This window comes from Bombyx mandarina, chromosome 26 (genome assembly GCF_030267445.1).
Source record: "Bombyx mandarina strain Sakado chromosome 26, ASM3026744v2".
Taxonomy (NCBI): Eukaryota; Metazoa; Arthropoda; class Insecta; order Lepidoptera; family Bombycidae; genus Bombyx; species Bombyx mandarina.
In genome coordinates this window covers 5,954,655-5,980,933 of record NC_143232.1, presented here as the reverse complement: position 1 = coordinate 5,980,933, position 26,279 = coordinate 5,954,655, and the positions used below count along the sequence as shown (strand labels likewise).

Genomic DNA, 26,279 nt, shown 5'->3' with positions numbered 1-26,279 from the left:
ATACTTCAGTGGTCTTCTCCCAGTCGGGTTTGGGAGTTGCCACTGGAAATCGGCGAATTCTACTGATGAGACCCTTAAACAATAATGTTTATAATAATTAATGATGTCGCATTACATTTTTTATTGTTATTTAATTAAGCACTAAGATGGACTTTATGATTGCTTAAAACCGATATCAGACAAATTGTTTATTTCAAATCGCTTAACGTCAGAGCTGCCCATGAAAGAACGCAATCCATCCATTTCTTCTTAGGTCTACCTCTTACTTATAGCCTCTATAGTTAATACTCTCACTCATGTAACTGCATAATAATATATTATTTTAGATGGTGGTGGTGGTGGCTTATCTTAAAACGTCACTTACAAATTAAAAAAGTAGCATTTGTTACGCAAGTGATGTTGTCTAATACACCGAGAATGTTACCTACAGGATTTACGTGTACTTGAGTTTGTATCGAAAAGCACATATTTAAAGTTAGGATTTCAATAGCAGATATAATCAGAACATTATGATATGTATTTATTTGTACCTACATTTTTTACATCGCCAAGGTTTCTATTCCATTTTTAACGTAAATACCTATCTGATTTAGCTTAAATAACTAACGCATTTAAATAATGTAACGGCGTGTGTAATTTTCAGTACTAATATATCGGAATAAGGGAGATTATGTTAACTGTAAGAACGTGCGTTTCAGACGAGTTCGACAACTTCGAAAACGCCGCACAGCGCCACCAACAACTGCAAGGAGATACTCGACAAAAGGCTGCAAGTGCGCTGGGAAATACAAGTCAGTATTTATTAACATTACGCCGTTGTCTATTGGTATTCATCCACAGATAATATCATATGCTCATCAGACGTTCAGGAACATAGAAATTCGTGCAAAACATTAATAACATCTGAATTATAGGAATTCATAGTAATCACAAAGGGTACACCTACTTTGTATTTTGAGAGTTTTATCAACAGAAATTAAATTAGTCGAAAGAAGTCTATGTAATCTAAGCGTCATTCGCTTATAACCTATAAATGACATTTCCCTTAATTCCCTAATTTTAAATGTTAGTAATAATCCGATTAATGTTTATGGAAAGAAAAGTACAAAAAACTTTCGCCCGCAAAAATTCTTTTGTTTTTTCCCTACCGATACGCTGTTAGCCTAAGGGGTTATTCCAGCCAGGTAGGTGAGCTCACGGGCTCAGCCTGAAAGAATTCGTTAACACTAGCCCTAAGATGAGCAGTGCTTCGCAGAATCTACCACCAGATCGGAATTGCGACCCACTGAGAAGGACTCGCGAGAAACTCAGTGGGTTAAAATTCTTGTAATTTGGAAAGAATGTCTTTCCGGTCATCATCTGCTTGAAATAAAACATACATCCATTTATTTAGATTTTTATTTATTAAAAAGGACTGGTAGCCATAGAGTTTGATAGAGTAAGCCTAAATATTGTTTATGACAAATTAATTCGCTCACATACTGAGGTACGTAATTGTTTTTTTTTTTTGGTAATACAAGCTCACACGTAAACATTAGCAGTGGAAACTGGAAATATATTGTTATCAAAGCAGTGTTTGGGAACTGTTACAGAAGCTAAATCAGTATTTTTGAGTTGTTTGAACCCGTTGCCGATAGTTAGTAGTTGTGGCAGTGACGATGATTTCAACAAAATATGTTTTTATGTATTTTTATTTATGGCAGGTTATTGTACAATTGTACATACTATAAGTAAGCGCAAGCAGTCGTGCCTCATGCCTAAACCTCATGTCTCAAGGTGGGTGGCGTTATTCACGCTGTAATGTCTACGAACTTCCGTAACCGCCTAACACCAGGTGGGCCGTGAGCTCGTTAGTCCGTATATACTTTGTTTTGTAAAGTATTACGGAAGCCATTCTACACTACTTGTAACTAAAGAAAACGTATTCGTTGTTACGCCTAGATACCAACGAATAACTTCGAGTCTTAGCCAATGTCACTTTGACATAATTATTATGTATTTATCTAACGCTTTTAGAAGAAAAAAAATAACGACTCATAGCTGTAATATGTGCGTATTTTTAATTACTAAATTATTGTTTTACACGGTTTCCATTCTAGCTGGTTGAAAGAGTCAGGTAAAATATTTTCAAGAAATTCTAAAATTCCCTTACACTTAGCCTATGTAAATGAAAAAGCTTTACTATGTATTTGTTTAAAAAATATTTAGTTAATTTGACAGATTTTTAAGCTTTTTATTTTTTGATCACTCGAAAGCACAATCAAGCTACGGCTGTCCAGTATTCATTTCAAACTGTTTTTCCGGGCGCCTCATCGCGTTGAAGGAATGCCAAGGAGGGAAGATGAATAATAAAACCGACATTCTTTATTTATTTTAGGGAGACCAACTCCAGATTACGCTATCGGCGCGTCTGCGTAAAGAGCAGTATATGGCGTTTGGCATTTCTGGAGCTGAAGGTAGACCCGCCATGCTGGGGGCGGATGTGGTTGTTGCTTATTGGGACAGCAGGTAAAGTACTGCTTACACTCAGATGGTAATAGCATTACTAAAAATCAAAAAAGTCTAATTCAGTGAAAAATCCAAGATCAAACAAGTAACATACATTGAAAAACTCATAATTAGATGAATACTGAAGAAGCAGTGCTTACATCTTAAAGAAATAATAATCTCATTTATCACTGAAAATCTTCAAAGGCTAACCTCGGGCTTGTTATTCTAGAACAATAAAATAATATTCAAGGAGGACTAGGGTATCGAATTAAATTGATCTTTAATGTTACGATTTACATTTGTATATATATTTTACCGGGCGCTATAAAACGTTAAAAAGCTGCCAGATCCATCATCCTATTTCAATACTCGCGTCGAACAGATAAACTTTGGGCCAGCCCGGACGATGGAATGTATCTAAAGTACTCAGTAAAAGCGACACGTAGTATACGTGATCACGACTGTTTTGTCAATATAGTTATCTTTTACTGTCATCATCCATGTTAAATTATTAAGTAGCAGTGAGATTTCAGAAAAAAAAACGAAATTTTTTCTTGTTTATCACCGTTACTAGCTTGTGCCTGCGACTTCGTCCGCGTGGAATAGTTCCCAAGTAATGCTTTATTTTAGAACAAATTTGGTTAGCATAAAAAACGTTATAGCAAGCCTACCTTAACATACACATATGCTGTCGCGGACTTTTTTTTAGATCTTTTAAAGGGGAACAATTTTGTCATACATTATTTTAGCGAAACTTTAACCGTTTCTGCAGTGCACGCAGCGGAAGCTCTCAAAAGGGGAAAAAACCCCGATTTTGAAACATTATTTATTGGTGCTCCGCTTGTATTGGTCTTAGCGTAATGTTATATAGCCTATAGCCTTCCTCGATAAATGGGCTATCTAACACTGAAATAATTTTTCAAATCGGACCCTTGAGATTAGCGCGTTCAAACAAACAAGCTCTTCAGCTTTTTAATATTATTATTACCGTTATTACCATACGCACTGCAAACTTTGAACGAACTTGTTGTTAATAAAACTTGAATACTTTTAGAGCGAACCAGCCCCGTGTGGCGGACTACACAATAACACATCTCGCTCAGTGCGACGGCGAGCGTGGGGTCTGTCCCGATCAGCGGCTGGGGGGAAGCAACGACGCAGTGCTAGGTAAACGAACCGTTATTTATACAGTAAAATATATGTTGTGTACGGCACCGAAAATATATAATAAGCTACTTGATGCTATAAAAAAAGACAAATTATTTTTATTTAAAAAGAACTTGAAAAAATTATTAACCTTAAGATGTTATTAGGTTAACGATTTTTTAAATGATAAATCATTATGTTAATTTTAAATTCGCTTCTTTCTGTTCTTTGTTTTCGTTTTATTACATAAATAACTAATTCTTATTCAATTAATTTATTTGTTGTTTGATATTTTTATTAATTAATATATTTACTGACTGCATTTATCGGAAATAATTTTGAATAATATTTGCACGCCGACCCGGTAGAAACACGCTGTTCTATAAAATAACTATCAACAACTTTGTAAGCCGTGTTTTAGTTAATAAAGTTTTTTTTTTTGCTTAGATGGGTGGACTATCTCACAGCCCACCTGGTGTTAAGTGGTTACTGGAGCCCATAGACATCCACAACATAAATGCGCCACCCACCTTGAGATGTAAGTTCTAAGGTCTCAAGTATAGTTACAACGGCTGCTCCACCCTTCAAACCGAAACGCACTACTGCTTCACGGCAGAAATAGGCAGGGTGGTGGCACCCACCCGCGCGGACTCACAAGAGGTCCTACCACTAGTAATTACGCAAATCATACTTTTTGCGGGTTTCATTTTTATTACACGATGTTATTCCTTCAGCGTGGAAGTCAATCATGAACATTTGTTGAGTACGTATTTCATTAGAAAAATTGGTACCCGCCTGCGGGATTCGAACGCCGGTGCATCGCTCAACACGAATGCACCGGACGTCTTATCCGTTAGGCCACGACGACACTAAGTTTGATTTGATGTACGTGTCCAGTGACCGGGCGGCAACGAGACGGTGTAACGACAATAACGTACCGGCGCCCGCTGGCCGCCGCCGAGCCCTCCCGCGACAGGGAGGTGCTCTCGTCTCGGTCGCAGTCCGTCATCGCAGCCTTCGGGCCGCTCAACTCGCGCTCCGAGGCCAACGCGCACTCCTTCATGGACACCACCCGACACGACGTCCAGCTGGACTTCGGCGCGCAGGTGCTCCTTACACAACTACCCCACTTTTTACAACCTACATTTTGAGTTATCTTTCGTATTCAATATAAGTCTTTTTTTGCCAACCTAAGCTTTAGAGGCTATGCCAGCGTAACCGAGGGAGTAGGTGAGCTCAAGGGGCTCTAACCTGTGTTCGTTGCTAACAATAGCCCTAGCAAGAGCAGTGCTTCGCTGAATCTACCGCTGGATCGGAAACTTGACCGACTGAGAAGTTCCGGCGAGAAACTCAGTGAGCTGCTTCTGTTGGTCGTCGTTTATACAAATCGGCAGTGGATAATAATTATATAGACAATTTGTCCATATACTTATTGATATGAGAATAATTTTACTATTTAATAAAGATCAGTTAGAACCGGCATTTCGGTAATGTAGTCGCTCGTCCACTCGGTCACTTATAGACTGTATTCCGCCGGAATATTTCATTTTCGTTAATTAAACCTTTTTTTTAATTAACGCCATCTAGCGATTGTACGTGGCGTATTGTGGCGCGTCTTTTATTTGTATAAGTCTCCCAGAGCGGTAAGTGGTGGCGCCCTGAGATCCTTCTCACAGAGTCTCCTGTTCACCGGTTGTCTACCGGTGGTGATGTCAAGAAGTGGTGCGACTCGGCCCCGTGTCTCTCGACCCATAGACCACCTTTTGGGGAATGACGCGACTGGGCCTCGTGTAACATCGGCATACCAGGGGCACCCTCAGACACAGACACGTTATAAGACTTGCAAGAGGGAGAGTGGTTAGTAGCGATAGTGACCGCCGCGTTCGCCGACAGAGCGACAACGCGTGCATCGGGCTGGCGGAGCTGGACGAGCTGGGCCCGGGCGCGTGGCCAGCGCGCGTGCTGTCCGGCGTCACCAACTTCACGGCGCGCATCGGGCCCGCGGGCGGCCGCCGCGGCTACACGCCCATCACTGGTACGAACTTACTTGTTACTGGGATTAAATATTACTAAAACACACACGGTACTGATATTCTTCCTTGTTTTAAACCACCTTTAAATTTTATATGAGTTTAAAATTATGCGGGTATTCGAAAAACGATGTTTTTTACAATTTCATAGTTGTTTGTATATTATAAAGAATATACATTGCATTCTATAATTTACCAACGTGTGTATATTAAGCGAGTATTTGTAATTATTACCAAATCTTTAAACCGAACATGCTTTAAAGTAAATTCAATAATAAACCGACCGAAACACGCCATTCTTTAAATTATTGATATCGGAACAGATAATTATATTTTATTATTTACATGCAGACAATGATATAACTAATGGATTCCAACCTTACGGTAAATATTATATCTTTGTTATTAATCTATTTGTTTGTGTTTGCGTCTTCAGTCGAGCTCTAATTATTCAAGGAGTAGAAAAACCATTTGAGCTTTTTCCCCCTAGCCATTCGCCTAACGGGCTATTCCAGCTACGTCCAGACGGGTAGGTGAGCTCACGGGTTCAACCTGAGAGAGTTTGCTGACACTACCCTTAGCAAGAGCAGTGCTTCGCAGAATCTACCACAGGATCGGAAGTGCGACCCACTGAGAAGATAAAACTCAATGGCGGCCCATTGAGTTTTAATCATTCATTATTCAGATTTAATCATTATATCGTGGTTTGTGAGGACATTAGATCAGAAGATCAAACACGCCCGGTGACTGTGTTCCTATACTCTGCATCTTAAAGGTCAAAGTTTCAATTATTTTGAAAAAGCAGTCTCATTCAAGCTGGAATGCACGGTGGCTCCGAGGTTCCAGACCGAACGGTGTATTAGAAAGAGTTTCAATTTCAGGACATCCGTCATGGGGCATAGCGTGGTACATCAATGACCAGCTCATACCGGAGATATATGTGGAGCGCGGCAAGACTTACACCTTCTATGTCGAAGGAGGAGACGATAGAACAAATCCAGCGAGGTAAGACCTTCTGAACAATTCCCAAAATAAAAGAGACACAATTCAATTATTTTGTTCTGGCTTTCAACTACTTCAAGAGTACCTACTTAAGTAATGAGGGTAGTTTTAAAAGCTTAGGTGAGCCAGGCCATATGCTCGCCCATATACATATTAAGGTTATATTGTTTTTTTTTTTTAAATATCGTTGATTTAAATTGGGGGTGTTTTATTTAGTATAACCTTTAGAAATCCAAAAATAGACAGGACAGCAACGCTTGCTTTCAACACGCTATACCAGTAAAATGATCTCTACATTCAATTTATAAACCTTTAAAATCGCAACTTATAAAAACTGCCGTGCAGTAGTTAGCGCCTCTGACTGCTAGGCGGAGGGTCATGAAATATTTATTATTATTTCAGGTACCATCCGTTCTACATTAGCGATTCATCGGAAGGTGGCTTCGGACAGAAGAAGGAGGAGGAGCAGAGGAAACAGCGGGTGTTCGCGGGAGTAGCCTACGATAATGAAGGTTATCCTTTCCCGACGGCCGGTAAGAGCAATGTCGCTGTAGTTAAGTAAGGTAGAGTCGCTGCGAGAGCAGTTAGTGGTATATTCAGATTTTATATTTAAATTTGAAACTGCTTTTGAATGGCTTTTTTAGTCAAAGTAGAGATTTTTTTGATCAATTCAGTCAGAAATCAATTAGGAATGAAAAATTTATCTGGGTTGTGTATCTGACGCTAATCTTAATACAGTCTTAGGTATCATCCGTCTTATTTTAGTACCGCCAGTGCTACCATCTACCATCGAGTAGGTTCCAAATTTGACTAATATTCATGTATTCACGGGTTTATCTTGTACCGCGCTTTTTTTTTATTGCTTAGATGAGTGGACGAGCTCACGGCCCACTTGATGTTAAGTGGTTACTGGAGCCCATAGACATCTACAACGTGAATACGCCACCCACCTTGAGATATAAGTTCTAAGGTCTCAGTACAGTTATCAGTATAGCCAACGGTGCTATGCAATTCTATCGATATCCGCTATGGAGGATCTACTTAGACTGCGATGGTTTGAAGATTTTAGTCTCCTACGACGATTGACGAGAAATCCCACTCAGGCAACAAAGTATCTAGTAGTTTGTCGAAATCAGAATATTTGTAGTAGTTCTACCAGCAGTTCGTCTCGACATCGCAACTATCTAGTTCCGTGGCCTGTGTTTGCATGTGACGTCACGCGCGGTGCAGTGGGCCGGTACTGCGAGTGGACGCACAAGTCGGTCGACCAGGCCAACGCGTCGCCCACCTTCGAGCAGTACGTGCGCACCCTGCAGCTGGAGTGCGCGCCCGGCGACCCCGCCACACTCGTCTGGACCGTCGCGCACGAGACGCCCGACCTGCTGTACTACCAGGTACGTTCCAGCAGCACGCGCGCACCCTGCAGCTGGAGTGCGCGCCCGGCGACCCCGCCACACTCGTCTGGACCGTCGCGCACGAGACGCCCGACCTGCTGTACTACCAGGTACGTTCCAGCAGCACGCGCGCACCCTGCAGCTGGAGTGCGCGCCCGGCGACCCCGCCACACTCGTCTGGACCGTCGCGCACGAGACGCCCGACCTGCTGTACTACCAGGTACGTTCCAGCAGCACGCGCGCACCCTGCAGCTGGAGTGCGCGCCCGGCGACCCCGCCACACTCGTCTGGACCGTCGCGCACGAGACGCCCGACCTGCTGTACTACCAGGTACGTTCCAGCAGCACGCGCGCACCCTGCAGCTGGAGTGCGCGCCCGGCGACCCCGCCACACTCGTCTGGACCGTCGCGCACGAGACGCCCGACCTGCTGTACTACCAGGTACGTTCCAGCAGCACGCGCGCACCCTGCAGCTGGAGTGCGCGCCCGGCGACCCCGCCACACTCGTCTGGACCGTCGCGCACGAGACGCCCGACCTGCTGTACTACCAGGTACGTTCCAGCAGCACGCGCGCACCCTGCAGCTGGAGTGCGCGCCCGGCGACCCCGCCACACTCGTCTGGACCGTCGCGCACGAGACGCCCGACCTGCTGTACTACCAGGTACGTTCCAGCAGCACGCGCGCACCCTGCAGCTGGAGTGCGCGCCCGGCGACCCCGCCACACTCGTCTGGACCGTCGCGCACGAGACGCCCGACCTGCTGTACTACCAGGTACGTTCCAGCAGCACGCGCGCACCCTGCAGCTGGAGTGCGCGCCCGGCGACCCCGCCACACTCGTCTGGACCGTCGCGCACGAGACGCCCGACCTGCTGTACTACCAGGTACGTTCCAGCAGCACGCGCGCACCCTGCAGCTGGAGTGCGCGCCCGGCGACCCCGCCACACTCGTCTGGACCGTCGCGCACGAGACGCCCGACCTGCTGTACTACCAGGTACGTTCCAGCAGCACGCGCGCACCCTGCAGCTGGAGTGCGCGCCCGGCGACCCCGCCACACTCGTCTGGACCGTCGCGCACGAGACGCCCGACCTGCTGTACTACCAGGTACGTTCCAGCAGCACGCGCGCACCCTGCAGCTGGAGTGCGCGCCCGGCGACCCCGCCACACTCGTCTGGACCGTCGCGCACGAGACGCCCGACCTGCTGTACTACCAGGTACGTTCCAGCAGCACGCGCGCACCCTGCAGCTGGAGTGCGCGCCCGGCGACCCCGCCACACTCGTCTGGACCGTCGCGCACGAGACGCCCGACCTGCTGTACTACCAGGTACGTTCCAGCAGCACGCGCGCACCCTGCAGCTGGAGTGCGCGCCCGGCGACCCCGCCACACTCGTCTGGACCGTCGCGCACGAGACGCCCGACCTGCTGTACTACCAGGTACGTTCCAGCAGCACGCGCGCACCCTGCAGCTGGAGTGCGCGCCCGGCGACCCCGCCACACTCGTCTGGACCGTCGCGCACGAGACGCCCGACCTGCTGTACTACCAGGTACGTTCCAGCAGCACGCGCGCACCCTGCAGCTGGAGTGCGCGCCCGGCGACCCCGCCACACTCGTCTGGACCGTCGCGCACGAGACGCCCGACCTGCTGTACTACCAGGTACGTTCCAGCAGCACGCGCGCACCCTGCAGCTGGAGTGCGGGCCCGGCGACCCCGCCACACTCGTCTGGACCGTCGCGCACGAGACGCCCGACCTGCTGTACTACCAGGTACGTTCCAGCAGCACGTGCGCACCCTGCAGCTGGAGTGCGCGCCCGGCGACCCCGCCACACTCGTCTGGACCGTCGCGCACGAGACGCCCGACCTGCTGTACTACCAGGTACGTTCCAGCAGCACGCGCGCACCCTGCAGCTGGAGTGCGCGCCCGGCGACCCCGCCACACTCGTCTGGACCGTCGCGCACGAGACGCCCGACCTGCTGTACTACCAGGTACGTTCCAGCAGCACGCGCGCACCCTGCAGCTGGAGTGCGCGCCCGGCGACCCCGCCACACTCGTCTGGACCGTCGCGCACGAGACGCCCGACCTGCTGTACTACCAGGTACGTTCCAGCAGCACGCGCGCACCCTGCAGCTGGAGTGCGGGCCCGGCGACCCCGCCACACTCGTCTGGACCGTCGCGCACGAGACGCCCGACCTGCTGTACTACCAGGTACGTTCCAGCAGCACGCGCGCACCCTGCAGCTGGAGTGCGCGCCCGGCGACCCCGCCACACTCGTCTGGACCGTCGCGCACGAGACGCCCGACCTGCTGTACTACCAGGTACGTTCCAGCAGCACGCGCGCACCCTGCAGCTGGAGTGCGCGCCCGGCGACCCCGCCACACTCGTCTGGACCGTCGCGCACGAGACGCCCGACCTGCTGTACTACCAGGTACGTTCCAGCAGCACGCGCGCACCCTGCAGCTGGAGTGCGGGCCCGGCGACCCCGCCACACTCGTCTGGACCGTCGCGCACGAGACGCCCGACCTGCTGTACTACCAGGTACGTTCCAGCAGCACGCGCGCACCCTGCAGCTGGAGTGCGCGCCCGGCGACCCCGCCACACTCGTCTGGACCGTCGCGCACGAGACGCCCGACCTGCTGTACTACCAGGTACGTTCCAGCAGCACGCGCGCACCCTGCAGCTGGAGTGCGGGCCCGGCGACCCCGCCACACTCGTCTGGACCGTCGCGCACGAGACGCCCGACCTGCTGTACTACCAGGTACGTTCCAGCAGCACGCGCGCACCCTGCAGCTGGAGTGCGCGCCCGGCGACCCCGCCACACTCGTCTGGACCGTCGCGCACGAGACGCCCGACCTGCTGTACTACCAGGTACGTTCCAGCAGCACGCGCGCACCCTGCAGCTGGAGTGCGGGCCCGGCGACCCCGCCACACTCGTCTGGACCGTCGCGCACGAGACGCCCGACCTGCTGTACTACCAGGTACGTTCCAGCAGCACGCGCGCACCCTGCAGCTGGAGTGCGCGCCCGGCGACCCCGCCACACTCGTCTGGACCGTCGCGCACGAGACGCCCGACCTGCTGTACTACCAGGTACGTTCCAGCAGCACGCGCGCACCCTGCAGCTGGAGTGCGCGCCCGGCGACCCCGCCACACTCGTCTGGACCGTCGCGCACGAGACGCCCGACCTGCTGTACTACCAGGTACGTTCCAGCAGCACGCGCGCACCCTGCAGCTGGAGTGCGCGCCCGGCGACCCCGCCACACTCGTCTGGACCGTCGCGCACGAGACGCCCGACCTGCTGTACTACCAGGTACGTTCCAGCAGCACGCGCGCACCCTGCAGCTGGAGTGCGCGCCCGGCGACCCCGCCACACTCGTCTGGACCGTCGCGCACGAGACGCCCGACCTGCTGTACTACCAGGTACGTTCCAGCAGCACGCGCGCACCCTGCAGCTGGAGTGCGCGCCCGGCGACCCCGCCACACTCGTCTGGACCGTCGCGCACGAGACGCCCGACCTGCTGTACTACCAGGTACGTTCCAGCAGCACGCGCGCACCCTGCAGCTGGAGTGCGCGCCCGGCGACCCCGCCACACTCGTCTGGACCGTCGCGCACGAGACGCCCGACCTGCTGTACTACCAGGTACGTTCCAGCAGCACGCGCGCACCCTGCAGCTGGAGTGCGCGCCCGGCGACCCCGCCACACTCGTCTGGACCGTCGCGCACGAGACGCCCGACCTGCTGTACTACCAGGTACGTTCCAGCAGCACGCGCGCACCCTGCAGCTGGAGTGCGCGCCCGGCGACCCCGCCACACTCGTCTGGACCGTCGCGCACGAGACGCCCGACCTGCTGTACTACCAGGTACGTTCCAGCAGCACGCGCGCACCCTGCAGCTGGAGTGCGCGCCCGGCGACCCCGCCACACTCGTCTGGACCGTCGCGCACGAGACGCCCGACCTGCTGTACTACCAGGTACGTTCCAGCAGCACGCGCGCACCCTGCAGCTGGAGTGCGCGCCCGGCGACCCCGCCACACTCGTCTGGACCGTCGCGCACGAGACGCCCGACCTGCTGTACTACCAGGTACGTTCCAGCAGCACGCGCGCACCCTGCAGCTGGAGTGCGCGCCCGGCGACCCCGCCACACTCGTCTGGACCGTCGCGCACGAGACGCCCGACCTGCTGTACTACCAGGTACGTTCCAGCAGCACGCGCGCACCCTGCAGCTGGAGTGCGCGCCCGGCGACCCCGCCACACTCGTCTGGACCGTCGCGCACGAGACGCCCGACCTGCTGTACTACCAGGTACGTTCCAGCAGCACGCGCGCACCCTGCAGCTGGAGTGCGCGCCCGGCGACCCCGCCACACTCGTCTGGACCGTCGCGCACGAGACGCCCGACCTGCTGTACTACCAGGTACGTTCCAGCAGCACGCGCGCACCCTGCAGCTGGAGTGCGCGCCCGGCGACCCCGCCACACTCGTCTGGACCGTCGCGCACGAGACGCCCGACCTGCTGTACTACCAGGTACGTTCCAGCAGCACGCGCGCACCCTGCAGCTGGAGTGCGCGCCCGGCGACCCCGCCACACTCGTCTGGACCGTCGCGCACGAGACGCCCGACCTGCTGTACTACCAGGTACGTTCCAGCAGCACGCGCGCACCCTGCAGCTGGAGTGCGGGCCCGGCGACCCCGCCACACTCGTCTGGACCGTCGCGCACGAGACGCCCGACCTGCTGTACTACCAGGTACGTTCCAGCAGCACGTGCGCACCCTGCAGCTGGAGTGCGCGCCCGGCGACCCCGCCACACTCGTCTGGACCGTCGCGCACGAGACGCCCGACCTGCTGTACTACCAGGTACGTTCCAGCAGCACGCGCGCACCCTGCAGCTGGAGTGCGCGCCCGGCGACCCCGCCACACTCGTCTGGACCGTCGCGCACGAGACGCCCGACCTGCTGTACTACCAGGTACGTTCCAGCAGCACGCGCGCACCCTGCAGCTGGAGTGCGCGCCCGGCGACCCCGCCACACTCGTCTGGACCGTCGCGCACGAGACGCCCGACCTGCTGTACTACCAGGTACGTTCCAGCAGCACGCGCGCACCCTGCAGCTGGAGTGCGGGCCCGGCGACCCCGCCACACTCGTCTGGACCGTCGCGCACGAGACGCCCGACCTGCTGTACTACCAGGTACGTTCCAGCAGCACGCGCGCACCCTGCAGCTGGAGTGCGCGCCCGGCGACCCCGCCACACTCGTCTGGACCGTCGCGCACGAGACGCCCGACCTGCTGTACTACCAGGTACGTTCCAGCAGCACGCGCGCACCCTGCAGCTGGAGTGCGCGCCCGGCGACCCCGCCACACTCGTCTGGACCGTCGCGCACGAGACGCCCGACCTGCTGTACTACCAGGTACGTTCCAGCAGCACGCGCGCACCCTGCAGCTGGAGTGCGGGCCCGGCGACCCCGCCACACTCGTCTGGACCGTCGCGCACGAGACGCCCGACCTGCTGTACTACCAGGTACGTTCCAGCAGCACGCGCGCACCCTGCAGCTGGAGTGCGCGCCCGGCGACCCCGCCACACTCGTCTGGACCGTCGCGCACGAGACGCCCGACCTGCTGTACTACCAGGTACGTTCCAGCAGCACGCGCGCACCCTGCAGCTGGAGTGCGGGCCCGGCGACCCCGCCACACTCGTCTGGACCGTCGCGCACGAGACGCCCGACCTGCTGTACTACCAGGTACGTTCCAGCAGCACGCGCGCACCCTGCAGCTGGAGTGCGCGCCCGGCGACCCCGCCACACTCGTCTGGACCGTCGCGCACGAGACGCCCGACCTGCTGTACTACCAGGTACGTTCCAGCAGCACGCGCGCACCCTGCAGCTGGAGTGCGGGCCCGGCGACCCCGCCACACTCGTCTGGACCGTCGCGCACGAGACGCCCGACCTGCTGTACTACCAGGTACGTTCCAGCAGCACGCGCGCACCCTGCAGCTGGAGTGCGCGCCCGGCGACCCCGCCACACTCGTCTGGACCGTCGCGCACGAGACGCCCGACCTGCTGTACTACCAGGTACGTTCCAGCAGCACGCGCGCACCCTGCAGCTGGAGTGCGCGCCCGGCGACCCCGCCACACTCGTCTGGACCGTCGCGCACGAGACGCCCGACCTGCTGTACTACCAGGTACGTTCCAGCAGCACGCGCGCACCCTGCAGCTGGAGTGCGGGCCCGGCGACCCCGCCACACTCGTCTGGACCGTCGCGCACGAGACGCCCGACCTGCTGTACTACCAGGTACGTTCCAGCAGCACGCGCGCACCCTGCAGCTGGAGTGCGCGCCCGGCGACCCCGCCACACTCGTCTGGACCGTCGCGCACGAGACGCCCGACCTGCTGTACTACCAGGTACGTTCCAGCAGCACGCGCGCACCCTGCAGCTGGAGTGCGCGCCCGGCGACCCCGCCACACTCGTCTGGACCGTCGCGCACGAGACGCCCGACCTGCTGTACTACCAGGTACGTTCCAGCAGCACGCGCGCACCCTGCAGCTGGAGTGCGGGCCCGGCGACCCCGCCACACTCGTCTGGACCGTCGCGCACGAGACGCCCGACCTGCTGTACTACCAGGTACGTTCCAGCAGCACGCGCGCACCCTGCAGCTGGAGTGCGCGGCCGGCGACCCCGCCACACTCGTCTGGACCGTCGCGCACGAGACGCCCGACCTGCTGTACTACCAGGTACGTTCCAGCAGCACGCGCGCACCCTGCAGCTGGAGTGCGGGCCCGGCGACCCCGCCACACTCGTCTGGACCGTCGCGCACGAGACGCCCGACCTGCTGTACTACCAGGTACGTTCCAGCAGCACGCGCGCACCCTGCAGCTGGAGTGCGCGCCCGGCGACCCCGCCACACTCGTCTGGACCGTCGCGCACGAGACGCCCGACCTGCTGTACTACCAGGTACGTTCCAGCAGCACGCGCGCACCCTGCAGCTGGAGTGCGCGCCCGGCGACCCCGCCACACTCGTCTGGACCGTCGCGCACGAGACGCCCGACCTGCTGTACTACCAGGTACGTTCCAGCAGCACGCGCGCACCCTGCAGCTGGAGTGCGCGCCCGGCGACCCCGCCACACTCGTCTGGACCGTCGCGCACGAGACGCCCGACCTGCTGTACTACCAGGTACGTTCCAGCAGCACGCGCGCACCCTGCAGCTGGAGTGCGGGCCCGGCGACCCCGCCACACTCGTCTGGACCGTCGCGCACGAGACGCCCGACCTGCTGTACTACCAGGTACGTTCCAGCAGCACGCGCGCACCCTGCAGCTGGAGTGCGCGCCCGGCGACCCCGCCACACTCGTCTGGACCGTCGCGCACGAGACGCCCGACCTGCTGTACTACCAGGTACGTTCCAGCAGCACGCGCGCACCCTGCAGCTGGAGTGCGCGCCCGGCGACCCCGCCACACTCGTCTGGACCGTCGCGCACGAGACGCCCGACCTGCTGTACTACCAGGTACGTTCGCTCACCGCTCCTTTACATAGATCAACGTTACAGTCAAACGTCACAAATCCGAATGAATCGCTCAGACATTGCACTTTCGTTATAAGCAACAACGAATGTATATTATAAATTTACTTCAATAAAAATTCAATTAATCGAAAGCACACCATTTACTAATGTTTCTCTCACAGTGCTATACCCACAACAACCTAGGATGGAAAATCCACGTGGTGGACCCAGGTACCGCTGTCCCAAAACCCGGTGACCAAAAAGCCAGAATCAACGCAGCTCATTGGATTTGCCCATTTGCAAGCACGACATTCGTCTTAGTAATTACGTTACTTAATATGGCCGTCAGATAAAAACTGAATGGTTTGTAAGAGTTGGTGGTGTTGTCAGCATTGTGAAGCCTTTCAACGTTCGCTATGTTAAAAAATATCAAAATTAATGAAATATTCAGTTCTATTCATTCATATTATTAGTAATTTTGTAAATTTAAAAAAAACAGCATCATCAACTCATCAAACTATTGTGATAGATATTATATAATTTTTGGGAATGAACAACAATCCAAGGGTATATATTGTCAATCTACGTACATTATCAATTCCATATCAAACATAAGTATAAAATGATTCAGGAATTTTAACTATTTTACAGAATTGATTTCACTACTTTTTCATAAATGTCATTAAGGTGACTAGAAATTAGAATATTAATACTAATACTCACTTCAATGTTGAACAAAATATTAAACTACCTGACAAAAATAATAAATGAGGGTAGGTTAGTATTTTTGCAGATACAGGTGATTTTACCTTATTTTTAATATGGCAGTATGTCAGCAATATATTGACATTGTTACGAGTAACAGTGGAACTGTTCATCTGCCAACACTAATTAAATATTTGATACTAAAACATCTTGTTACCAGATTTTACTGTCGTATTTAAACATATATTAATATTCATAATTTTATTGCATATATTTAAGAAAATAAATGACTTCTTATTGTAACATTGACAATAATATTTAGAATAATTGATTACTTATTTTATACAAAATAAATTATAAAATGTTAAAAAAAAATTAAACTATTGTTGTGTGCTTTGCAATTATAAAAAGCATTACATAGTTTTTCTAATAATAATAATTAGTGTGCTTTGATGTAATAATGACAATAATGTCTTTTTTATTATATTATATTAAGAATTTGAGATCAAATTTCTAGAAAATTTTCAAGTATTATAAGACATAATTATGTAGTTTTTATAATATATATATAAATAAATATATAGACATATCTACAATTAAAACATTTAAAACATGTTTTTTTTATTCAATTTGAAAATGACAATAAAAAACTGACAGCTTGAAAACTACTTGAAATTACTTGAAAAATATATCTATGTCTAGGAAAGTTTAATTACTATCAAATAGACAGTCTAATTCAAGTATTCAGAAAGATAGTGACATGAACCAAAATTTATTGCTGCTTGTATTGCCAGTCTTGACTTTCGCAGATAGTTTTTATTAAAAAACTATCTGCGAAAGTCAAGACTGGCAAACTGTAGTCAGCAACAATATGTACCTATGTACATGAAGGTATTTTTTTATCGTGGCTCTTTACTTTTTAAATGTTTTATAAATAAATGAAGAATACTGATATTTACGGTTGTTAAGCAGCTGGATAAGATCAGCGTGCAAACCGAATTTACATTCTCTTATTATACTCATCTCAATATTTTTCGTAACACTGCTTCTGAAAATATTCTTAGTTGAAATTTAAGCCAAATTAAATAGTTCTATTACGGTTATCATTACGTTGTTAAGGACAAAATAATGCTGTTACACAATATTGACACTATTGCTTTATGAATGCTAAATATCTATTGTTCGATGTTGATGTTGACCAATATTTAGTACCTATTAAAAGGGTCGCAAACACTAAAAATACTTCATTTTTAAATAGTTAATATTATATATTATTAATAATATTAAGTTATAGATCTACAATTTTATTTGAATATGAATTTGAATAAGTAGGTAATATTGTACAGGCTCTGTCTATTTCATACCACTATTCCATGTAAATCTTAAAATGTTATGTAGTGGCGGTATACCTCGGCTGCTACTGTGTTTTACCGTTTTCGCTTATAGTCGTGCATAGCGACTGAAATTATTTAACTTTACAGTGCAGAAGATTCCTTTGTCACTGTATTAAACTCTCAATGTTCAGAACATCGATTATTAAAATACATAAAATACAATACATTAAAAAATATTGAATAATGGTGGGTATAAAGCAGACAACAGCCTTTCAATTAACTAATGACAATAAAACATGTATATATACATATATGTTAATATTAAGTCTACGCAATACTTTTATAGTCTATATCTAATTACTTGTGTATATATTTATATGTGATTTCTGAAAAATTATGAGAGTGTATTTACAACTGATAATCTAATTGTTTTTTTTTATTTGGTGTACTGAAATATATACATTTGTTTACTTTTTTATAACAAAATATGGACGGCTTAATATATTGACATCTTGTTCCCTCGAGAATCACTCGAAGATGGCAAAGCATTTGTTTAAGATGTGTCATTAGAACAGCACATTTACTGTGAAAATGAGATTGATGAATTGGCAACATTCAATGTGGACAAATATAAAAAAAATCTAAATTGAAAAAAGAATAAAGTTTAAACATTATATACTTACATACTCTATTCACAATATTGTTCAGTGGGCTGTAAAAGTACCTACAAAAATAACAGAGTAAAAAATCTACGAATTTATAAACAGCATTCTTATGCCTCATGTACATTCTCATTGGGAATAGATAAATAGACACAAATACTGTGGAGGATGTATTTAGTCCTCAGCATGATACTCATTTGACAAAATACCAATAGACGCATTTTATTCGACAAGATGAAGTTTATGTGAGCTACACAATTTAGGTGAGAAACACACTCTGTGAAGTGTAGATAAAATATGCAATATCATAATTTAAAATGAAAATGTATTTACTATGCATGTAGCAAATAATAGCATTAATGCTATCTAGTATATTTTGCTACTTGCATTCATATAAACATGGCATTATAGAACTTAAGATATACAAACAATTTAGCAGATAACTGTACAATGAAAGGTAGAAGATGCTCCATGCATCATTCCAAAAAGTTTGTAAAGTTCAGTGCTCATAATAGTGCATAAATATGTAATAAAGACAGCTGACCACTACATAATTTGTTCAGGATATAGTAGCCCTTTTGTGCTAATTGCTCTATCATATTACTAATGTTATGAAACAATCACATATACCTACATAGATCAATTTTATGTATGATTTCCAAAAACAAAATAAAATAGCATTTTATATAATTTTTTATAGAAATTTAAGAAACAATATTGTAGCTTTGATATCATTGATAATAAAAACAAAAGACTACTTGATATCAAAAGTACAATAGCAGCACAAGTTTGCATAACGTAAAACAGAGTGTAAGCTCAATATGTCGCCATGAACAGTAGAAATGTGGTGAACTAAGATAGTAATCTTAGTTCACCACATTTTAGTCATGAAAGTGGTAGCAGAACGCATACACACCACAGAACACAATATTATTATTGTTGCTTGGGGAATGTAAAAAATAATGAAATGACAATAACTACCAACGAAATTGAAACTGTAACTTTACTTTTAATGGCAGGGTAAATATTGAAATGATAATTGACTTTTGAAAAAGTGGTGCAGTTTTGAAATGAAACTGACGAATGACAATAATCACGAATAATAATTATGCACAAAATTAAAATAGTATGTATACAATTATTTACACTTACGGTAAAAATTTTGTATGTAAACATACTGTTGGTTAATTATTCATGCATAATAAATCCACAAACAGTACTTGTTATTGCAAATAACAGACTACAGAATGAAAACACTTAGTGTGGATTAGATTTTTTGATAGCTTTGTTTTTTTTTAAATAAAGCGATTATTTGGGTTGCGTTTCGCACCTGTCCGGCATCAAGACCACTTAGGTTTCTAACCAAACACTTCTTCGATTAGGCCAGCCCTAATTGATAGTTAATGAGCGATTGTAAGTTTTTATAATATTTCAAGAGTTAAACTTGTTAAAGTTAAGTATCTGTTTAAGTATATTACAACACATCAAAAGCCGAAAACAACAAAAAACACTTTATAGCCTATAATATGAATAATTTTCTTTACTAGTATTTTTGTATGACGGCGCCAACAGTTAGAATGAATCACTAATTGTCAAAAATTGTTGCAACTTGTCATATCATGTCCACGAGATTAACACATTTGGTATATAAAGCCTTTGAAATAACAATAATTTAGTTAAACAAAGGTAAATAAATAAATTAAGCAATAAATTTTTACTATTGCACGTTTGTAAAAACTTCAAATCTAACAACTTTCAAAACACACACTGTATTCCCGCCACGCCACCAAGTTAATAATGTCAAACGTCAAAATTGAAAATTTAACCCCAAAAATGGGGAAGTGCTATAATATTTAATTGATTTCAGCTGTGAAACTTACTTTGTTTCTAATCCCCAATAAAATATGATTATCTCATATTTCACTTACGCAATTATAAAACACCACATACTGATGAAAGTAACAAGTTTTAGGTATTGTTCCATTGCCTTAGGCATAAATATCATTTTCGCCTTTTCAGGATGACGTCAGAAAATATTACCTTACTTTGTGTATGTACCTGTAGGGTATTATTATGTAATATTTCTTCTATTTTTCTTATCTTGTAACTGAAAGCTATAAATTATCTGTCATCTGTATCAGTTAATAGTGCTTAGTAGGTACCATGACATGGGGTAAATTGGGATCCTGGGGTAAATTGGGACAAACCTGCGGAAGATTCTCAAAGTACTTGTAGCACGGAATCTACCTAATTTTCTTTAAGGTAATATTTATCAATGTATAGAAGAAAAACCAAGTTAATTATGGAAGTACTAAACATGAGTTAAGTTGGTCCCAAAAATTCGTCAAATTAAATTTAAAATAGTGGTTGAAAAGTGCGTTTTAAAACAGCTTAAAGAACTTTTAAAAAAAGTGATATTATCGTTGTTTTTTCAATAAGATCACAGTTTATATAAGTTTTTAATACACCTGGAAATACCACAACAAACGGTAAGTTGCAATATTCTTATTTTAAATACAATATTTCGACAAAATAAAAAATGTATATTTTTTCCTTTCTTTTTGGGGAAAATTGGGACGTATGTAGGGTAATTTGGAACGAGACTGGAAAAATTAGGGACGAAAAAACACAAAATTGGAACGCCAAAAGACAAAATAGGTATGGCTTGTTAGGGTTGTCACTGATATCTTATAATAGATTTTTTAGCCTATACTATCACTTAATTGCGTGATGTAAAGAAGGTTAATGTGTTTATCAGTTAGTTTATGTAAGTATTATAGGTAAAAGAAAAGTATATATATAATTACTTTTTTTTCGCGACATTTACCTTGTAATATCTGCCCGGTTGTATGTTCTTTATAGCAATAAAAAAAATTAAAAGTTAAAAGAACTCAAACGAATCAAAACTTTTGTTATTTCAGAATCTATTCACACATCGAATCATGATTTTGTTAACATTCACAACGAACACACACAAATAAAAACAGGCCTCAGATTTTAAATGTAGCATTAATTAAAAATCCGAGATATCCAATTATGAGTGAGTGAATTAATTGAGTTTAGTTATTTCGCTTAGAAAGAATTTCTTTTATTTTTGTTATTATTAGCAGTAATCAGATAAAGCTGTTTTTTTATCTTATTCACCTGATATCTTACTCTTGCTCAAAGATTATTTTGAAAATGTTGATTAAATAAAATTGTATTATTGCATTTCCAGTCCTTTTGTTTTCTATTTTTTATTCTATTTTATGATTTTGTTTCAGAGTTGTGATTTTTAAGGAAATTAAATAATAATTTTATAAAATATAACATGCACATACTTTTTTTGATCATTGTATTGTTGATTATCATTCACGTCACATCGCTTCGGAATAGAAACTAGCTTAATTTACACTATGTTGTGTATTGTGCTTAATTTATGGATTGTATTCATCATTTCGGTCCATATAAATAATTATATGGCACCTACCTATATATCGCAGTACTGCGAGTTGACAACCCTTACAAATATCCCAATTTAACCCTTAACCGTGTCAATTTACCCCGGACGCTGGGTAAATTGGGACGGCCATTATTTTACCGATTATTTCTTTAAAATGAATAATTAAAATAATGTAACGGTTTTTATCACCTAGGTACGTTCAAGACTCAACTAATTTCTTTGGTTGAGCAGTGACTATTTAATTGGAACTATTTTAAAATTCAATCTGAAGGTCGATTTTGTCCCTATTTACCCCATTGTACGGTACAGTAACTGTTAGAATAATTTCATAATATACAAAATATAGATTAAATAGATTACAGCGAATTTTCATAAAATATTCCTAAAATTTCAACTTCAGCGAATGCCATAGCGACTCAATCAAAACATTAGATAAATTTTAAAATTCAAATTGTACGATTCCATTTTCATTGTAATCATTAATTTTTTTATGTTTTTTTTTTAGGTCTCATTTAATTTGACAATGTTATAAAAAAAGGTGGCGAAGTACATGTTCATAAAATCTTTCTTATTATATTTCTAACGAATGCTATGTAAGTAGGTTAATTATAGGTTAGTGATGAATTAATGTTTTTCACTCTGTAGTGGTAGATGTTGATGCACAAACTGTTAAATTTTATGAAAATTTTATTGACAGTTAATAAAATAGAAGATATATTACATGAAGATTTAAACTAGTATAATTATACTATTATTGTAATTCACAATGAGTAATACTCAAGACAGCATAAACTTAATTTTTTATGCGAAATGTAAAACATATTTCTAAAACTAAAATAAATAAAATTTAGTTGTTACGCATCATTTAAAAAAACAATAGTAAATTCAATTAAAAATATATTGTATCAATGTTTTATAAGACAAACGTACATAAGTAGGATGGATTACAGTTTTAATTTTTATCAAGCATCACTGCTACCACTAGTTTTCATTTTTCGGATTTTTTCAGAATTCTTGGTAACATAAAAATAGCAGAAAAAATAGATATGTATAACAGAATTATGCCTTTTACCGTCACATGTACAAAAATATATCAATTAAGTTGTATTAAATAATACATTTTCATAGTAATAACAAAAACCATTTTGTATGACTGCAAGTTAATAATTGCCTGGGGCGATTTATTTCACATTTAAATTTAATTAAATATTAGATTAAGGTAAATTAGCACAAAATTATCGTCATCTGATCTTATTTGACTGAATATAACATGTAAATTACGGTAATTTCAAATAATAAAGAACATAAAAATAGCCCGAGGCACAAATATATATATATACGTGCGCTGTAACCATAGTTATGACATTAATAAACAGGCGGTTACTTAAATAAGCGGTGGCGAAAGAAATCTACGGGGCGCGCGAGTAAGCTTTTGACCACAATGACATCGCAGTGTGCCGCTGTGTCTTAAATAGTTTACATGTATGTAGTTTATAGTTCGCAAACCAAGATGATAATAATATTTTCTTTACCATTAAAGGAAACATTTTCTTTACCATTAGAGGAATTATCATTTGCACGAAATAAAAATAAAAATGTTCGCAAAGTGATTGTAAAATTTACACTGATGTCACGATTTACGGTTAATAAATAATAAAATGCTTGATGGTGGAGTGATAATTAACAAGAATGAACTGATACCAACACCGACTGGGTTTTTGCTATAATCGTACCACGCTCGAAACGCGTGGTCAGGGCGTTTAAAATTAGACAAACCAGCTCACATAAGCCTTTCGCACTAGACGCCTTTACCTTGTCTCTACTTGTCTGTCTGTCTGTCTTTGGTGCAAATGCATCCGTCGCTACCACCAAGGCCCGCACTGTCGGCCACTGCGTAGACCATAGTCACAAAGTGGCTACACCACTCGACTAATGGAACTCTTGAATATTCGTTATGTGATAAAAAAAATCACGGAGCTATTTCCTTCAATGGATTTTATGTAGCGTCACGTGACGTTACGTAAAATATGACTAAATAAATACTTGTCACTTATTAATTAAAGCTTGTATTAAGTATTAAGCTCGAACAATGCATGAAGTGTTTAAAATTGCTCTAGCTTTGTATTAATTAGCAAACAACAAGGTTTGATCTATTGGCTATATAAAGTGTATCTCATAAAATTAAAATACTACGACAGAAATTTATTCGATCGAATCGATTTATTACTATTATAAAAAGTTAGAATGGAGAATCTACAGCTAGCTACAAATGGCTTTCTTGTAAATAATGAATCTTCAATTTTAAAGAATACAATTTTCATTGAAATTACTGTTTATTTATCGTTTTATGTAATTAAGATAAAACTTGGACAATAAAGACATTTTCTTAAATTAATTTTGTAGTCTGATTATTCTTAATTGGAATCTTGATATATCGTAATGTTCACCCTGTTTTTTCCAACTCCTAAAACCGTCACTAGAGAGCGCTGTAATACGCAAATCCGTTGTCATGATACCCTTGTCATAAGTGACAGTATCCGTAGATTATTGATTTTTTTACTTTAATATACAAGTTTTTCTAATCCAAGTTTATTTTAATAATCATCCCTCGGAAAGTCGAACATGGTCCTTCGAGCCGGATAAGAAAACAACTAATGATAAACAACAATTTTAAGTGCAAAGAATGTTACAAACCGTAATTAACACAAAACTATTTCGTTGCTAAGTACTAGTGAATGTGAAGAATGGGCCCGGACAGTTATATTAAAAAACCGATATTCAAAATAAGATATTTAAGGCAAAGATTAATTTCAAAAAGTCACCTGCGTCTAGAATAACAAGGGAATATATCGAAACGAGATTGCAATTATTGGAACAACACTGGTTAGTTTGAAGAAAATCACCAGAATGTTATATTGGGATGCGAAAATAACGAATATAGCTATTAAACAAAAGGTACAATAACAAACGTTACATCGCGAACAGCATTCTGGCCAGGCTGGTGGGCCAAAGGGCTTTATCTTCAGAGTCATCCAACGGTGTTAAACAAATACTCGATACGACAAATGATTGCTTGCACGCTTTATCTAACCTTGGTATACCTGTATCGACATGGGACATCCTGATTATATATCTCATCACAATAAAATTGGATAATGAATCCCAGAAACAATGGGAACAAAAACTAAGCGAACAGGCTGATCGATTGCCTACACTAAGCGAGTTCCAATCATTCCTGGAATCAAGATATCGAGCACTCGAGTTTTTAGAACCAAACCAAAGAAGAGAGTTTAGAGGCAAAGATGCAGCGGATAAACCGAAGGTGTTCAGCGTGACGACGTCTGTATCCTGCCCATTCTGTTCGGGACATCACTTGCTTTATCAATGCAAGAAATTTGTACAAGAAGCCATCGGGAATCGCCGGGACTTCATCCAGAAGAGAAAACTGTGTTTCAATTGCTTCGGAGCTAACCATTCGGTAACACAGTGCAAACGACGCACGGCTTGTCGGTGCTGTGGCCAACGTCATCACTCGCTGCTGCACCAGGAAGGCGGCACTCACAATCCGACCCTGGCGGGTCCTAGTCAGCCCACTAATCAACAGCGGGAGCCAGCACAAGAACCGCAGGCAGCGGATCACGTGGAGCGTGTTGTCAGCCATTTTTCTAACAGTGAAATGAGATCAAGTAGTCAAGTAATGTTAGCTAGCGCATTAGTTTATGTATCCAACAAGGGTATGTATCACACACTTAGGGCATTGTTGGATCAGGGCTCTCAAGCCTCGTTTATTAGTGAACACGCAGTTCAACTTTTGCAGCTTTGAAGGTTGCCAGTTCTAAGTACCATATCTGGTTTAGGAGGAGAAAAATCTAGTATTTCAGTAAAACATATGGTTCAATTTAAAGTACAGTCCACATATAACTCTTTTAGCTATCCCGTTCAAGCCTATGTTTTAAACTGCCTAACATCCACTCTTCCTTCACAGCAAATTCAATTTCAGGATTGGCCGGTATTGTTGCAATTGCAGATGGCTGATCCAGGATATGGTACACCAAGCAATATAGATCTTCTACTGGGCGCTGATGTGTATAGTCAGGTTTTGTCAGAAGGCATATTGAGAAATCCACCTGGAACCTTGACAGCTCAAAATACACAGCTGGGATGGATCCTGTCGGGACGAGTTTAAGTTAGTGGGGATACTCCTTACATTATTAGCGCACATACCCATGACAACTCAATCAATGATTTGCTGCGTCAGTTCTGGGAGATTGAAACTGACTAGCATCATCCACTTTTATCCAAGGAAGAAGAATCCTGTGAAAGATACTTTGAATCCACTACAACTAGGGACAGTTTGGGTCGTTATGTTGTAGGTCTTCCTTTTCGCGACAACAATCCACTTGCTCAAGAAGAAACTTGAAAATAATCCATTCTTGAAGCAAGAATAATCCAAGGTAATAAATGTAGCCACCTGGCTATGAATCATATAGAAGTAATTAATGACAAACAAGAAGCTGCTAAGCCAGGATGCATTTATCTACCTCATCATGCAGTTGGTTGTTCGCGAGGACAAAAGTACAACGAAGGTCGGCGTTGT

General features: G+C 45.2%; 2 protein-coding genes across 2 annotated transcripts in view; one reads left to right on the top strand and one right to left on the bottom strand.

The window, feature by feature from the left end:
- LOC114241474 (protein Skeletor, isoforms B/C) overlaps positions 1-16,827 on the top strand; it is a 28,776-nt gene extending 11,949 nt beyond the window's left edge. The window contains exons 7-16 of the mRNA XM_089738755.1: positions 699-791; positions 2,378-2,508; positions 3,545-3,657; positions 4,534-4,742; positions 5,530-5,671; positions 6,018-6,050; positions 6,548-6,671; positions 7,071-7,201; positions 7,899-8,062; positions 15,722-16,827. Of these exons, the coding sequence (XP_089594881.1) occupies positions 699-791; positions 2,378-2,508; positions 3,545-3,657; positions 4,534-4,742; positions 5,530-5,671; positions 6,018-6,050; positions 6,548-6,671; positions 7,071-7,201; positions 7,899-8,062; positions 15,722-15,892 (1,311 nt within the window). The 3' untranslated portion in view covers positions 15,893-16,827. The remainder of the gene's footprint in view (positions 1-698; positions 792-2,377; positions 2,509-3,544; positions 3,658-4,533; positions 4,743-5,529; positions 5,672-6,017; positions 6,051-6,547; positions 6,672-7,070; positions 7,202-7,898; positions 8,063-15,721) is intronic.
- TBC1d7 (TBC1 domain family member 7) overlaps positions 1-26,279 on the bottom strand; it is a 202,911-nt gene that overhangs the window by 133,515 nt on the left and 43,117 nt on the right. The gene's annotated exons all lie outside the window — the stretch shown is intronic.